The sequence below is a fragment of the Microcaecilia unicolor genome, chromosome 3 (genome assembly GCF_901765095.1).
Source record: "Microcaecilia unicolor chromosome 3, aMicUni1.1, whole genome shotgun sequence".
NCBI lineage: Eukaryota > Metazoa > Chordata > Amphibia > Gymnophiona > Siphonopidae > Microcaecilia > Microcaecilia unicolor.
Window position 1 is genome coordinate 180,092,454 of NC_044033.1, and position 17,898 is coordinate 180,110,351.

General features: G+C 43.9%; 1 protein-coding gene across 2 annotated transcripts in view; it reads left to right on the forward strand.

Moving 5' to 3' along the window:
* Window positions 1-17,898, forward strand: part of MYO1A (myosin IA) — a 160,813-nt gene that overhangs the window by 127,530 nt on the left and 15,385 nt on the right. The window contains exons 21-25 of one of the 2 annotated variants that reach the window (XM_030196659.1): window positions 7,693-7,761; window positions 11,450-11,536; window positions 11,935-12,009; window positions 13,530-13,664; window positions 15,574-15,680. In XM_030196659.1, coding sequence (XP_030052519.1) covers window positions 7,693-7,761; window positions 11,450-11,536; window positions 11,935-12,009; window positions 13,530-13,664; window positions 15,574-15,680 — 473 coding nt within the window. The remainder of the gene's footprint in view (window positions 1-7,692; window positions 7,762-11,449; window positions 11,537-11,934; window positions 12,010-13,529; window positions 13,665-15,573; window positions 15,681-17,898) is intronic. The other variant, XM_030196660.1, reaches the window with a different exon arrangement.

The following is a 17,898-nucleotide window of genomic DNA, read 5'->3' on the forward strand; positions in this document are numbered from 1 at the left end:
CAGGTACTTGTAGAGGAAATCTCCGCCCTTCTATAGGTCAATTTGGTTGAAGCCATGCCACCAGGGAAGAAGGGAAGGGATTCTGTTCCAGGTACTTCCTTGTGCCTCCCCCAAAATGGGAGGATTTCATCCCATCCTAGACTTAAGGGCCCCAAACAACTTCCTGGTCAAAGAAAAGTTCAGGATGATTTTCCTGGGCACCCTTCTCTCCATGATTGTTTATGTTACATTTGTATCCCTTGCTTTCACACTCATGGCAGGCTCAATGCAGCTTACATATTGTATACAGGTACTTATTTGTACCTGGGGCAATGGAGAGTTATGTGACTTGCCCAGAGTCACAAGGAGTTGCCTCTGCCTGAAGTGGGAATCGAACTCAGTTCCTCAGGACCAAAGTCCACCACCCTAACCACTAGGCCACTCCTCCACTCGGGAGAATGATTGACTATGCTCTCTGGACTTAAAGGATGCCTATACTCACATTTTGATACTTCCCAGTCACAGGAAGTATCTCAGATTTCGAATAAGGAAACACCACTACCAATATCACATACTGCCTTTTGGCCTTCCTACAGCTCCCATGGTCTTCACCAAATGTCTAGTGGTAATAGCGGCATATTTACGCAGACTGAGAGTGTACATGTTTCCCTATCTGGACAACTGGCTGGTCAAGAGCACATCACAGGAAGGGACATCGAAGTGAATACACCTAACTACTCAAAAGTTGGAGTTACTAGGGTTCATCATAAACAAGTCCCAGTACAATGAGTGGAATACATAGGAGCCCTGCTTGATGCTTTGCAGACTCAGGCTTTTCTTCCACAAGAGAGAGCAGAGACTTTATCAGCGCTTCCCTTGCAAGTTTGAAGCAGCAAGCAGGTCACAGCTTGGCAAATGTTGAGACTGATGGGCCACATGGCCTCAATAGTGCATATCATGCCCATGGCATATCTCCACTTGAGAGAAGCCCAGTTGACCCTTGCTTCCCAGTGGGAACCTAATGGATTTCATCCAGATTTCTCCAGAATTGACTCATGCTCTTCTCTGGTGGACTGTTCAGATGAATTTGACTGTGGGACTACCATTGCAAATTCCACCTCCTCAGAAGGTGCTAACAATGAATGCATCCAACCTAGGATGGGGAGCTTTAACATCTTGCTGCCGGTTGGGCTTTAACATCCTACCATTTCTGCACCTTTAGTGGGAGCAACTTTGGGATGTTTCTCCCAGACTTTCACTAAGCTGTGCCCACCTGTGACATCATGGGGAGGTATCGAACAGAAAAGGAGAGCCCCTGTGCCAGAGCTTGGCTGTGAGTAATCTTCTGTGTGCTTTAACATCTTGCTGCCAGTTGGACTTTAACATCCTGCCATTTCTGCACCTTCACTGGGAGCAACCTCTCCCGGACTATCTCTAAGCTCACCCATCTGTGACATCATGGGGAGGCATCAAGCAGAAAAGGAGAGCACCCTGTGCTGGAAGTAGCATGCCGACTGCATCGCACCAATGAAGGAGTGTGACAAAGCAGTTCTCTTTGTGCGCTCCTTTGTGTGGATTTCAGGCTGAGTCAGGCTGACTGGGGAGTAGATATATGTTTTTCTCATATTCCAGTACTTATAGGTAGGGGTAGATATGGGGGATTGTCATGTAGGAAGAGAGGCTACGAACATTCTTTTTTGACTCACGTTCAAAGATCTTCTGGAATAATGAAAACAGACAATAGTCAGATACTAAAGGTGCTAGATCAGTAAGGAATAAGATAGCTGTTATATTTGATTTTGTTTGTGCTCAGAAGCTTGATGTATGTATTACTGAAACATGGTTAATAGATGATGATATTGTGTTACTTAAGCAGCTTTGCCCATCCTCCTAAGTTTATTTTCATAAATGTAGAATGAAGGGTAGAGGGGGTGGCTTATTGATTATTTTAAAGTCATGCTTTGTTTTTAAGATGAAAGTTTAATATTAATGGTGGTACTGAATCTCTTTCGATTTCATCCAAATATATGAATGTGTTATTGAATTATAGTCCGCCAAGTCTTTTGTATTCTAATATTTCTCCATTGGTAGAAGCTCTATGTACTCAAGTCACAGGTTTTAAAAAAAAATACTTTAATTTTTGGAGATTTGAATTTGCATTTATATGAAGTAGGAGAGGATTTTAGATTGATAATATTTTTTTTAATGTATTTTCTTCTTTGGGGTGGAAGCAGATACTGACAGAACTGATTCATAAGGCAAGGCATGTTTTAGATTTAATTTTTCTTCCAGAGGGGTAGAATTTATTATCCCCTCTTGTAGTTATACCATTACCTTGGACTGATGATTATTCTCTGTCATGTGTAGTAGAAATATAGTAAATGAGAAAGGAAGCAGTTAGGCTAACTAGTGCTAGTATGAGAGGGTCAGTAGATATACAGCAATAGAAGGAATCTTTACTTCCACAAATGGATAATTTAGGAGATGCATCTGTAGTGCAAACTGTTGAACACTGGCTCCCAGAGCCGCCAAGAGACTGAACCGATCCCGGGGCAGAGCCTCCGCCCCCCCCCCCTATCACTGTCGCCTGCCCCACACAATCCTGAGGCCCCGCCAGCAGAAAACGTGTTCCTCCAGCGCTGCTCTTCTGCCGATTGCCTGCCCCTGCGGCTGCTTGGAAAAGCAGCCACTCAGCTGGGCAAAAGAGCAGCGCTGGAGGTGCTCCTCCGGACCGGGTTCTCCCCAGCCTCCAAGGGGGGCCTGGCCGCGGTGCCGGAGTTTTCTCTCTCCTGCTCCTGTCGGGTCGCGATCACTCGGGTCTCATCAGGAGTAGGAGACAGAGAGAGAGAGAGACCCCGGCGCCAGGCCTCCCATGGAGGCCCGGGCCCAGGGAGTTTTGCTTTCCCCCCCCTCTCTCTGCGGCAATGCTGTTTTCTTTCCCTGACTAGCTGCCTTGACTCGATTGAGAAGACATTATGTTTCTCTCTGGTTTTCCAGAGAGCTGATAGCATTAAAGCAGGTGTTACGGAGGAAGAAACAGAGATGGAGGACATTTGCAATTATTTCTCCCAGTTAGAGTACAAGAGTTATTTGGAAGAGTATCAAAAGAGGACTTTTTTGTGAACAAATCTTTTTTTGATAGGAAAATTCAAGAAGCAGACTCCTTTCCAAAATAATTTATTTGGGATAGTGAAACAATCGGCAGGTTTGGATCATAAAAGGGAGTTAGTGGATGTGATGATTACTAGTCAGGAATTTTCTGAAGCATTTTTTAAGAAAGTGGAGGATATTAGAGTTTCGTTATTATCATAAGTTTTTCCTATATTAGAAGGGAATGAGGATATACAAGATAGGTGGTGTAAGTTTTCTTTAGTTACGGTAGCTTAGGTGGAAAAAATCCTTACTGTGGTAAATAACTCCTCTAATTCTTTAGATGTATGTTCTCCAAAGTTACTGAAGTCACTAAGAAAAGAGCTTTCTCTATTTGTGACTCGGGATTGTTAATAAATCTTTAGAGGATGGGTTTTTACCAGAAACATTTAAGAAAGCAATAGTGAAGCTTCTTTTGAAAGCTGCCCTGCTAGAGAGTTCAGATAGGTAATGATATTTGTTTAAAGCTGAAATTGCTTAGGCGATTGAGAGATTTGTTATCTGAAGATAATTTTAGAAGTGTAATCCGTGCCATTATTTGATTACCACAATGCCCTGTTAATGGGAGCCCCTGGATATATGATGTGATTGCTCCAGCTAACACAAAACGCGTTGGCAAGAGTATTAACTGAAGTATATAGATTTGAACATATCACCCCAGTCGTGAGGCTTCGTTGATCACCGGTAAAGTGGTTCTCAAATTTTAAGACCCTGACTCTCATTTATAAATGTGCAAAAAGAGAGGCACCTCCTACTTTGACATCTTTGTTAAGGATTCACTATCCATAATGGCCCCTCCAATTCAGTGGTAAACTGTTGCTAGATGTTCCATCTTTGAAATATATACGTTTGGGTGAAAATTGATTAAGAATGTTTTATGTTGAAGGTGCCAGAATGTGGAATCAGCTTCCAGAGAAGATCCATGGTATAAGAAATTATTTGTAATTCTGAAAGTAATTAAAGGTTTTTCAATCTAGCAAAGCTTTTAATTTGGAGGGGGATTGATTGAGGACTTTTATATGTTATCAGAGATTCTGGGTCCAGTTATTACTGGATTTCCAGAGTTATGAGAAGAATTTTGTGTACTGTATTTTATGTCTAGATAATTATAGATGTGATATTTTGTAAACCACCTAGAATTTCAGATAGAGAGGTATACAGTGGCGTCGCGAGGGCAGCTGACACCTGGGGCGGGTCGCCGCTAGGCACCCCCCCCCCCCCGGGTGCAGCGCGGTGCACCCTCCCCCCTCCGGAGCGCAACCCCCCCCCCCGGGGCAGAGAGATCAAGGAACCAGCAAAGCGCCGACACCCCCCAGCGGCGTGCACCCGGGGCAGACCGCCCCCCGCCCCCCCCCCTCCTACACCACTGGAGGTATATAAACTGTGATATAAAATAAATAAATAAATTTAGATGGGCTTCACACCCAGGGGACTTGGTCTGCTCAGGAAACAGATCTCCATATGAATCTCCTTGAGCTCAAGGCCATTTGGAACGCTCTAAAGGCTTTCAAAGATTTGCTGCAAAACCGAATTATTCTTATCCAAATGGACAACCACGTTGCAATGTTTTATGTAAACAAGTAGGGGGGTATGGGATCCTACCCCTTGTGTCAGGAAGCAGTTGGGATATGGCAGTGGGCCCTTCTTCATGGGATGGACCTCTGAGCCACATACCTCCCCGGACAGGACAACTGCCTGGCAGACAGACCGAGCAGGGTTTCGCAACCTGACAAGTGGTCTCTCAATATGGGCGTAGCCTGCAAGATCTTCTCAGAGCGGGGCACCCCCTTAGTGGATCTTTTTGCCACTCACCTCAACAACGAGGTCCCCTAGTTCTGCTCCAGGCTCAGATCACACGGCAGACTAGCATCACATGCCTTTCTCTTACATTGGGGATAGGGTCTTCTGTATGTGTATCCTCCAATATCTCTCATAGAGAAGACTTTACTGAAACTCAAGCAAGACCAGGGAACTATGATCCTGATCATGTCTTACTGGCTGGGGCAATTTAGTTCCCTCTTCTTATTTATTGTATTTATTTACAAAATAATCCGCACATCCAAAAATCTAGGCAGAATATAATAAAACAAAGATAATCAAATTACACAAAACACCATCAATACACTCAACAAACAAACAGAACCTTAATCTTGAAGCCCAAACCCCCCACCAACTATGCTTCAGAAAATGCTCTCTGAAACAACAAAGCCTTTATCTGCTTCTTAAATACCGCCAAAGAAGTCAATTGCCGTACAGAAATAGGCAAAGCATTCCATAATTGAGGTCCATGGAGAATGGATTGTTTTCCTACCCTCATCATGCAGAACGAGGGGTCTCTTCTGCACCTGAACCTCCAATCCCTGGCTCTCACGGCTTGGATGTTGCAAGGATAGAATTTGAAACCTTGGATTTTACGGAGGGTGTCTCCCGCATTTTGCTGACTTCCAGAAAAGACTTCAGTAAGAGGTGTTACTCATTTAAGTGGATGAGGTTTGCTGTCTGGTGTGAGGGCAAGGCCTTAGATCCCCTTACTTGCTCTACGCAAAAACTGCTTGAATTCCTTCTGCACCTCTCTGAGTCTGGTTTAAAAACCAACTCTTTGAGGGTTCATCTCAGTGCAATTAGTGCCTGTCATCACTGTGTGGGAGGTAAGCCCATCTTTGTACAGCCCAAACTGGCTCTGGGGCCCCTGGTTTAGCTGGCAGGGGTCCCCAACCCCCGCCAGCTAAGATGTCTGTCCCGTGCTGGTCTTACATTGCTGTGCACACTCGTTTTAATGAAACTGAGCATGCATGAGTGGGAGGGCGACAGCAGAGAAGTGGGCCAAAATGTGCTCCCCCACCTTGGGCTCTGGCCCCCCCCCCTCTCATCGAGGTCTGGCTACGCCCCTGGTACAGCCTCTAGTTGTTCACTTCATTTGAGGTTTGTTATTGACAAAACACCCTATTAAACCTCTAGCTATTTCATGGGATCTCAACGTTGTCACCACCCAGCTGATGAAAGCTCCTTTTGAGCCACTTGATTCCTATCATCTGAAGTATTTGACCTGGAAAGTTATGTTTCTGGGGGTGGTCACTTCAGCTTGCAGGGTCAGTGAGCTTCAAGCCCTAGTAGCTGACCCACCTTACATTAAGTTTCACCACAATAGAATTTCTCCGCAAACACCCTAAGTTCCATCCTAAGGTAGTGTTGAATTTCCATCTTACCCAGTCAATTGTTCCGCCAACATTTTTCCCAAAACCACATGCCCATTCTGGCGAGAGTGTAGTGCATACCCTGGATTGCAAGTGAGCCTTAACCTTCTATCTGGAGTGGACTAAAGCCCATAGACAGTCCATCCAGCGTTTTGTTTCTTTTGACCCAAATAGGATGGGGTAGCCATCAGCAAACACACAATTTCCAATTGGCTAGCAGATTGCATCTCCTTTACTTATGCCCAGGCTGGGCTAACTCTAGAGGGACATGTCAAGGCTCATAATGTCAGAGCCATGACTACATCGGTAGCCCATTAAGGTCAGCCTCCATAGAGAAAATTTGCAAAGCTGCAACGTGGTCATCTGTCCACACATTCATATCTCATTACTGCTTTGAGCAGGATACCCAACAAGACAGCTGGTTCGGGCAAGCAGTCCTGAAGAATTTCTTCGATGTCTATAATCCAACTCCACCCCCCCCCCCCATGCCCACTTTTCTTCTGTTCCAGGCTGCACCTCCAGAACTAGTAAACAAATTGTTTCAGGTTGATTGAATAAGAGGCCTCAATGTTTTGATTCGGTACTGTCCTAGTATTGTTGTTTTAGGTGAGCCTGGTAGCTAGAGATTCCCAGCTGTGAGAATACAACGGCCTGCTTGTCTTCAGAGAAAGCAGGCCAAGTAACATAGTAAATGACGGCAGATAAAGACCTGAACGGTCCATCCAGTCTGCCCAACGTAAAGTCTGGGGCAGTAGTGTACAAACAAATAAAATTTTATTCAATTTCTGCAGCAGTTTTTTGTGTGAAAGTTTTACCTAGAAAATCAAAAACTACAACAGGCTTGGGGTCAGTCAATTCATCCCTCCCCCCCCCCCCCCCCCCGTTAAATGCCTGATAACTGGATATCTGGCGATATTCGGTGGTGGATAGCCAGCTATCTCAACCAATATAACTGGATATCTGAAGATTTTCAGCCCCACTTTAACAGCTATATTTGGCCGAATGAATACATAGGATATCTTTGGCTAGTATTCTCCCATATCCTCCTAGCTCCCCTTGGAGTTCAATTCTTTAGCTTTTTACAATGACTGAGGGCGGGTGGGACGGCACCAGCACTTGCACAGTGGGACACTGCTAGTTCTTGATCTCCCTAGTTAGCGTCTGCAACGGGCTCCGTCGGATGATGTCACCTGGCTGTGAGAATACTTGGCCTGCTGTCCTTGGAGAACACCTGCTACAGGTGAGTAACTATGCTTTATCAAAGCTAATTAATCACTTCTTAGAGCAGCAGGAGTGGATAAACACTTTAATACACAACTGTTTGTGTCTGCTTTGTTCCATACCACACACATTTTGTTTTGTCTTGCAGCAAAAGCAAAAGTACAAAAATATTCAGAAGTCAGCACTAATTATCCAGTGTTACATCCGGCGCTGGAAGGTAAGAAGACAGAGGAGAATGTACCTTAAATACAAATAATAATAAAAAATCTTGCAGGCTGATGCTCAGAACTCCAGCAGTAAGCCAACAGCGCAGAAACCATACTGCCAAAACAGTATAGAAACCTAGCTTGCCAATGCTCAAAGGAAATGATATTCGAATTGTATGTGTGCTTTACAAGCAAAAGCAAGGGGGGAGTGTGCTTTGCGCATGCATAGAAGAGTTTTGTGGTAAGCTCTGCACATGCACCCTGCAAACCTGAATGTGAAGCACACACTGGCATCTGTTTTCTGTGCCTTTAAATATAAGTGTTGAAGTGTTTCAATTTTTTTTAAACTTGGAAGGCTTATATGTAAACGCAGGAAACAGGCACAAATGTGTGCTTTCACTTTTGGGTTTGCTCTGATTCGCTCACATTTGTTTCTCACTACCAGTGCTTAGGGGCTTGCACGGACTTCCTTGTGCTTCCAAATTATATAAAAACCGGCAGATTTTAAAGAAAGACTCCAGAGAAATCCTCTTTTCAAACACCCTAACACCTGCTTCGAGCTGGCGTTAGGTTTTCAGCGGTAAGGTGGCTTTGTTTTGTGCGCTGTTCTCTGAGCATTGGGAGAGAATAGGAAATGACCTCATTAACATCCGTTTGACTACATTAGCATGCTATTTGCACTAATCTTTTGCATGCTCATTGTCTTCCGCGCTAGAGCCTCTGAGCATTCTGCACTCAGTAATGCGGGCGCTAGTTTGGTGCTAATGGTCTTTAGCACCCTTGTTTGGTTCTGAGCATCGGCCTGTCAATGTGCAAAGGTGAAGTTTTATTTTCCATTGGTACAGATGTTTTGTGCATTTCCCCCCATAGACAGACCAGGATGGTAATTTTCAAAATAATTTCTGTGAGTACAACAGGGCCTTGTGTGGACAATTCTATATCACAGGAGCTAACATTTATACACTTCTTCCACATGTAAATGTTTGAATAACCCAGGGGTGGACTGACCTTTCGGGCAACAGTGCAGTGCCCAAGGGCCCCGAGACTCTAGGGGGCCCAGAGGCTCTGCCCGGATGCCTGCTGCACACTACAGCCCTCCCCGGTCCTACCTTTAAAGGTGCACCGCTGGTACATAAGTACATAAGTATCGCCATACTGGGACAGACAAAAGGTCCATCAAGCCCAGCATCCTGTTTCCAACAGTGGCCAATCCAGGTCACAAATACCTGGCAAGATCCCAAAAAAAGATTTTCGGTCATCCAAAGGTTGGTGTGCAGGGCAGATGCGCACACAAATGAATGTGGTAACAAGGTGTCAACAATCAGTAATTGGAATTCATTGGCATCAATTTTGGATTTGTACACGAATCTGGCCTACTCGCTATTCTATAACATACAGTATGTGCCTAAATTTCATAGTACAAAACTCAAAAGTGGGTGTGCCTATGGGAGGGGCATGGGCAGATCAGGGGCAGTCCCAGAAATTAAGCACCATGTTATAGAATTCTTGGATTTGCGTGCTCAACTGCCATCATTTGGGCATGAGGATTTATTCTAGTTGTCAGCAGGTGTAAGTGGCTATCTGCTTTAAGTGCTATTCTATAGAATTGGCGCCTAGCGTGGATCTTAACAGCGCTTAACTGTAGGTGCCATTTACTGAATCCGGCTCTTTTAAAATGTGCAAAACTCTTTAATACATCTGACCCAAAGTGTTACAACTCTGTTTCTGTGGTGGGTGTTTTACAGACCTGACATCCTTGGTTTATTAAGTACACTTATTTCGCAATAAATAAATAAATAAATAGTTTAAGAAGGTGCTTAAGACACATTTATTTATGCAAGCATTCCTCAGTTATGGGGTTTGAATTTGAAATTGTGGTGTTTGACTGTTTATAGTTATTTGCTTTATGCTGAGTCTGATTCGTTTGTTGTTTTGTATTTTTTTAATGTATAATTTTATGTAAACCGCCTACGGATAGGTGAGGTATAAATTTTTAAATAAAAAAAATAGATAAATTTTATTGAAGAGTAACCCCTTAATATTCAGCTGAGGTGATCAGCATTTGCTTTTAATGCTTGTCACCACGTTCAATTTATACCTGGATGTTCAGAAAGGATAGGCTGTCATTTGTGACGAAAGTTGTTCGCTGATAACAGTGCGCACTCTTCTTAAAAAGTACACACCACATGCAAAGAAAGGGGCACACTGTTTTCTGATAGTGAGCGCACGGATGATGGTTCACGCATACATGGTGGTTGACGCATGTCTGCACTGTCAGAAAGAGTGCACAGCTTTTAATAAGAGTGCATGCTTGTAACAACAGTCTTCTGGAATGAAAAACAAAACCCGGAAAAAAATGACACAAAAATGTTCTGAGTGGCCATCCCAGATATCAGAGCCAATGACCAGGTATCCGCTGGCGCTGAATCTGCTGGTATAACTAACGGGCAGCACTGGGAATTACCTGGATAACAGTGACATTTCAGTACCATTACCTACATTTTTTCTGAATATCACTGGCCCACAGGTAACTCCTGGCTTTGTTCAGGCTCCACCCTGGACCATGCCAATGCTCTCCAGATAGTGCCAGGGTGGTCTGTAGAGATTTTCAGTGGCATTATCCTGATAAAGCTGTTGAAAAGCTGCTATGGCTCCAGTCACTTGCTTCCCGATAAGGAGCTTTGAATATTGAGCCGTACTCTTTTGGCTAGCCTGCTGGCTCATTGGCCATGATGCTACCAGGCAGAACCCATAGCTCATGGAAGTGAGGGAGTCATAGACATGAGCACCCAGGGGTAATTCTGTAACATAGGTGCTAACATTTGCATGCTGATTATGTATGTAAGGGCTCAATATTTAACTGGCCAGGAGAGGCTGTGAGGCCAGACACTCAAAAAAGGTGACATCTTTACCAAAGTGCCCTCCTGAATCTCTGGGTGCTTTCCCTGGGTTTCCTCTCCCATTTCCACAGATGAAGAAACTTCTGTTTAGGTTTTAGACCCACCTTTGTATTCTCTCATCTGGTTATGTATCTATGTATGTATCAAAGCCCTTTCTCTGGTGGTGGTTTGTGTAGTGTCTGTTATGTCACAGCTCTTTCTCTTGTGATGTATCAGTGTAGTGTCTGTGATGTCATAGCCTTTTCTCTGGTGGTGGTTTGTGTAGTGTCTGTGATGTCACAGCCCTTTCTCTGGTGATGTATTAGTGTAGTGTCTGTGATATCACAGCCCTTTCTCTGGTGGTGATTTCTATAGTGTTTGTGATGTCACAACTTTCTCTTGTGATTTATCAGTGTAGTATCTGTGATGTCACAGCCCCTTCTCTAGTGAAGGTTTGTGTAGTGTCTGTGATGTCACAGCCTTTCTCTGGTGATGTATTTGTGATGTCAAAACCCTTTCTCTGGTGGTGGTTTGTTACTGCAGATGATGCACTGACATGACAGGAGTCATCTGGTGACAGAAGAAAGTTCCGTGGGACAGAGTTTGATTTCTCAAAGATAGAAAATGCTGGTTTTGAATGGTTAATAAAATACTAGAGGATGTACGTGGTAGTTCCCAGATGAAAGCCAGTTAGAGAGGGATAGGGAGAGAAGTGATATGTGATAGCTCTTGTTAAAAGCTGAATGGGACAGTCTCTCCCTTCTTCCTCCAGCCTCCCTATATCCAATCAGTATCACAGTTATCGTTAATTTCTCTGCAGGCGTATAAAGAACTGCGGGAACTGAAGCACCTGAGGTGCTGTGAGCAGGCATCCACCACAATTTCTGCTTATTGGAAAGGGTTCAAGGTAACTCATTGCCATACATGGTTTGCGCTTGATGGGAGGATGGGGGAGGGAGGAGTAGCCTAATGATTAGTGCAGTAGGTTGAAACCCAGGGAAACCAGGTTCAATTCTGACTATGGCTCCTTGGACCACTTAACCCTCCATTGCCCCAGGTACACAAACTTAGATTGCAAATGTATAGAGAAAGAGCCTGCATATTATATATAAACTGCTTTCGTTGTACATAGAAAGGCAGTATATCTAGCACATGATCCTTGACATGACCCCTTGAAACCAGGAAACCTCCACTTCCAGGAGGGACCAGAGCTTCTGCCGAAACCCGTGAAATACGGGTTGCACTAAACTATTCTTAAGGACTGGGTTGTGGATTGACACTTATCTGTTCTTTACCTGTTTCCAGGTGCGCAAAGAATACAGGAAGTACTTCAAATCATCAGCATCAGTAATAATTGCCAACTTCATCTACTTGAGACTTGTAAGTCCTTATCTCAGCTCATTGCATTGTCCTTGCAGGGAAGGCCATCATCTGTAAAAGTGCATCGTCTGTCACCATGTTCAGCCTCTCTCATCTAACTTCTGGTTTTCTCTATGGCTTCTGGTGTCTATAGGGAATAAATTGAGGATGCATGAATTGAGGGGGAGTAGAGTAAACATGGCATACATTCAAGACTGGCCCAAGGGTCTCTGACACTCTAGGTGAACTTCAGTCATGTGCTCCCCTATCAAGGCCCTCCACCTATGTCCAGCATCTCCCCTTCCCTTCCATAGTACAGTATGTTGCTCTTTTTCTAACCCCCCTCGGTGGTGTCCAGCATTTCTCCCCTTCCTTCCTCTCTCCCACCTAACCCCCAGGTGTTTAGCGGCTTCTGTTCTCTTTCGTTCCCAAGGTGTTTAGAATCTCATTCCTGCTCCCTTCTTCCCCCCCCACAAGGTTCAGTGGTTTCCCTCCCTACCCCTTTGGGGTGGCGCTAGTGTGGCAATCAGCATGTCTGTAGATGACTAATCTCAGCTGGTGCAGGGTCTTGAGCACCCATGCATACTTAAGGCCTGCTAGGTCCCGCCCCTATGAACTTCCTGTTTTGGTGAGAGTGGAAGCTGGCAGGCTTTGATCATGCTCAAGGCCCTGCACCAGCCACAATTGGTCTTCTGTAGCCACCATAACTGCCACATTGATGCCACCCCTAAATTGTTCTGCCCTAGATGGAGGCCTAGTCTGCCTAGTGGTCAGGTCCCAGAAAGCAACAAGGCAAATGGTTTGCAAGATCCAATATAGTAATAAACAAAAAGAGCAGACCATGTGGAAGTTGCAGTTTTTATTCAATACTGTAGCTCCCAGATTTACATAAGTACATTCAACATGGCCATGTTTCACCAAAATGGCTGCCTGAGGGGCGAATGAACACCAGCTGGTGTAAAATCCTAAACTTCACCAAACTGGTAAAAACCCTATTTGACCTGGGCTTTCATGTAGTGAGTCAGACAAGCTTTTACACCAGCTGGTATTTATTTGCCCCTGAGGCAGCCATTTTGGCAAAACATTGCCATGTTGGGCTTGTTTGTATAAACCTGGGACCTAAAGTATTGAATAAAAACTGCATCTCCTATATGGTCTGCTCCTTTTGTTGATTGTCTAGTGGTCAGGCCAGCCCTACATGCATTTGTTATGTTCTAAGTAGTATGTGTGTGTGGGGGGGGGGGAGGGGGAGAAATAGGGGAGCGGGGTTAAACCTGGTGTAATTATTTTTCTCACATGGAATGGATTCAGGGTTTTTTTTTTTTTTTTTTTAATTTGAGGTGCTATGGTTCTCCTTGCATATGTAAAGTTATCCAGGGCTCTCATGAGGCACCTCATGCGTTATTTCCTTCCCCAGCAGATCCTGGCCCGATCTAGCTCCAGAGGCTAGATGCACAGGAAAACCACTGACCCATGAAAGCTCCCGTTCTCTTGTAGTATCATTTCATTCTAATACTTTTTATCTTCCTTTTCTCTCAAAGTTGCAAGTGTACTTCCTGGGGCTTAAGAAGAACCTTCCTTCCCTGTCTCCATTGGACGCAGCCTGGCAAACTCCTCGCTACCAGTTCCTGGAGCCGATGAATGAGGAGCTGAAGAGGATGTTCCAGCAGTGGAAGGTTAGAAAGTTACAGTGACTTTTAGCCTCTACTGTCCATCTACTGTCATGAAACAAGGAGCACATCCCGAGCTTCTCCATCCCTTTTTTTTCAGTTCCCAGTTCACCTTGTCTTGTATAGACATTCTTGTGCCATCATTTTCTCATAGTCCAGTAGGGCAGCTCTGGATTAGATTGCCCATTTCATTTGTTTGAGGCAGCCTGGACTCTCTGCAGTTTGGTGATAACCTTTATTGAGCAATCATGAAACTTATCCATTATGCATTGCTTTTGAGACCACATAGGCCCGTTATTCAGATGTGCAAAAAGATTCTTCTATTGAAGTTTGGATCACACCTTTCTACAGAAATGTGTTCCAGTAAAGCATGTGATCAAAACATTTTTACAAAAGCCCAGGGCAGGAAAACATGGTACAATATGGCCATAGGTACAAACATTTAAAAACTAGGAATAAATGCCCGTTTCTGAGGGCAATGAAACGGGCGCTAGCAAGGGGCCCCCTCTCTCCGAGCTACTTGCCTTGTTCGGTGTTGGCGTCGCTGTGTGTGGGTAGGGTTTTGTTTTTTTTTTGTTTGCTGCGCCTCCGTGGCCGTGCCTGTGGCGTTTCGGTTTCGGGCCTCGAGTGTTATAGCTCCGCCCTCGACGTCATGACGTTTTGACGCGAGGGCGGTGCAGACACTCCAGGGCACACCGGATATCTCGGGCGCCTCAACTTCCGTGGAGGCTTCAGAATGTTGGGGTTGCCTTTTATATATATAGAAGATGATTGGGGAGCCAAACACAATATAAATTGCCCCTCCCTGGGCACAATTTCAGAGGGTGCACAACACCCATTGGCACCCACAGAGCCGGTTCCTTATGAATACAATGATAAATCATAAAATAAATAGTAAAAAAACAATCATATTCAATTGCACGTGAAGGACACCTGTGTGTTTTGGACAGCTCATGCACTACATTGTCTCTGGCTTTCTTGTCACAACCTGCTAATAATCCAATTTTCTCCAACACTAGTACAGCTCCTAAAACTCTGTAAGGCAGACAACTTTGAGGAAGGGTAAGAATGAGCTGACCAGCTCCAGTATGAGTCCTGGAGATTCAGAACAAAGGCCAAACAGATTGGGCCGATGCCCTTCCTTGCTTTAAAATCTCTGTCACTGGGTGGCATGTTTGCCTGTCAGCTGGTGTTCCATCACAGCACAGTGCAGTAGGTAACTGGGGTAGGTGCGTAGCGGGTAGGTTGACCTCCCTGCTGTCCCTATATGATATTCCATTGAGAGGTTATCCAGGCCTGTTTGGATTGGAATATTTAACATTTCCCCCCTCTCCTCTCCCCTCAGCTGGCAACAGGTCTGAGCTGTGACTTTGTTGATATAACACAGCATGGGGTGAAGGATTCAACACTGCAGAATTCAGACTTGTTTGATGGGTCCAACTGGCCATGAAAACAGAGAACAAAGAGGGGGTGATGCACACGTCCCCCTTCCCTCAGGACCTGTCACTAGCAATAAAAAGAAGAATAACATTAATTTGCCTGCCCTGCACTTTTATCTGAAGTACCTCACACGTTACATGTGATTGTTATTGTCCAAAATAATTAGCTATGGCTGCATCAGAGGCTGGGGTGACACCATGCTGAAATATACAGCTGTGACCCCCAAGCACAGACAGATATTACAGGCTGTGGCCTCCTCTCTAAGGAGGCCTTTTACTAAAGATTAGCTCAAGTTATCTGCAGCAGGGCCTATAGGAATAAAATGGGCCCTGCTGCAGATAACTCGAGCTAATCTTTAGTAAAAGACCCCTCAAGACTGGTCAGAGTGAGAGAGAGCCAGGACTGAAAGGGCAGATATAGTGTGAAATAAAATGAAAGTTCTGGCTTACAGCACTTCCTCACCTCCTGTTGACAGTGTAAGAAATACCGTGAGCAGCTCACCCCTGAGAGGAAAGCCATGTTTGAAGAGAAACTCTGTGCCAGTGAGCTCTTCAAAGACAAAAAGACCCTCTATGCCAAGAGGTGAGTACACCCGAGAACAGTGCTCAAGACATTTCCAGCTCTTTCTTCCCATAGGATTAGTTCACTGAAAAATGGGACAGACAATTAACATATTTTCACTCATATAGTATGCATGTTATACACATTTTTACCAATCTCATGCACTCCCTGCACACTATCCTATATTGGTGTATTTTTACTAAGACACACCAATTGCAAAGTTAGCACGTTTGTTTTAAAAGCTTCTTCTTTTTAGTTTTTTTTTTTTTTGCAGGTTTCATGCAGTAATAACGTCTGCAAGAACCTAAAAAGAAAAGCCTTTGAAAACAAATGTGTTTTTATTGGCAATTAGCGAATCTTAGAAAAATAAACTGGTGTAGTGCACATCATGGGGGAAATTCTATAAATGGTGCTCAGAATTCAGTGCTGAAAAAATCGTTGCTGAATGGTATTCTATAATGGGCACACTTTATACAATAGCACGTAGCGCTGAGATTCACACTCAACTTTGGGCGCAAAGAGTTATACCAACTGAAACCAGGTGTAAATCCTGGTGCGTATGTTAGGCGCAGATCTCCGGTAGTCAGTAATAATGCGCGCAGCTTTAGTGACGCCCCTGACCCACCCATGCTTCCCCCATGGCCCATGGAGTGCAGGAGTGGCCTAGTGGTTAAAGCACTAGTCTTGCAATCCAAAGGTGGCCGGTTCAAATCCCACTACTGCTCCTTGTGATCTTTGGCAAATCACTTAACCCTCCACTGCCACAGGTACAAACTTAGATTGTGGGCCTTCCTGGGACAGAGACATATCCAGAGTACCTGAATGTAACTCACCTTGAGCTACTACTGAAAAAGGTGTGAGCAAAATCTAAATAAATAAAATGGCCATGCCTCCTCTTGAGTTGTGCACTATCAAATCTGCACATGGATCTTTTTAGAGTAGCACCTAGCAAGATGCGTGTAAACACCAGTAACTGATTGTTGGGCTCTGAGGACCAGATTCTATATATGGTGCCTAAAAATCCCACGTGTAAACATTTCCGCCTAAGCGAATTCTATAAGCAGCACTTAGATTTAGGCGTGGAATATAGAATACGCTTAGCTAATATCCCGGCACCTAAAACTACACTTGTCCATTTATACCAATGAAAATGTGATGCAAAGCCCTGCGCGTAGATTTTTATTATTTATTATTATTTATTGCATTTGTATCCTGCATTTTCCCACCTCTTTGCAGGCTCAGTGTGGCTTACAATACATCGTGAATGATGGAAATACAATTTGATTATGGGTTACATGGTGAGGAATTATGAGAAGACAAAGTGAAGATAACATTATGAGGCAATAAGAACTATAGGATAGCAACTTGAGGATAACTTCATGAGACATAACACATTTCTAGCTATAAGTGAGGGGTTTCGTATGTGGTGATGGTACGTAAGATGAGAGTTCAAAAGGAAATATTGTGAGACATTTCTAACTATATATAAGGAATTTATGTGTTTTGATCCTTGTGATATATTTTGTCAAAAAGATGGGTCTTCAGTAGTATGTGGAAGTCGGTTAATTCGTAAATCGTTTTCAGGTTGCGTGGTAGTGCGTTCCAGAACTGTGTACTCATATAGGAAAAGGTTGATGCATGCATTAATTTGTATTTTAGGCCTCTGCAGTTAGGGAAGTGGAGATTAAGGAAAGTTTGGGATGATTTTTTAGCATTCCTGGGTGGTAGGTCTATCAAGTCTGACATGTAGGCAGGGGCTTCACCATGAATGATCTTGTGAACCAAGGTGCATACTTTGAAAGTGATACGTTCTTTGAGTGGGAGCCAGTGCAGTTTTTCTCGTAAGGGTTTTGCATGTTCATATTTTGGTTTTACGCACACTGGGCCATGTTCTATAACTACCTGTGTAAATTTTGGAACTTTCATGAAACACCCATTTCCCCGCCCATAGCCACGCCCCTTTTGAACTGCACACATTAGAATTTAGGCTCGGTTCATTACAGAATACGCTTAGCAAGTTGTGTTTGTAAATTCTAATTATTGCCAATCAGTGGTCATTATTTATTTATTTATTTATTAGAAGTTATTTACCACCTTTTTGAAGGTATTCACTCAAGGTGGTGTACAGTAAGAATAGATCAAACAGAAAAAATAAACAATTACAGCAGTAAAAATATTCAAATAACCATACAAAGTATAGCATAGTATACTACTTCCAATGTCAAACTTTTTACATACG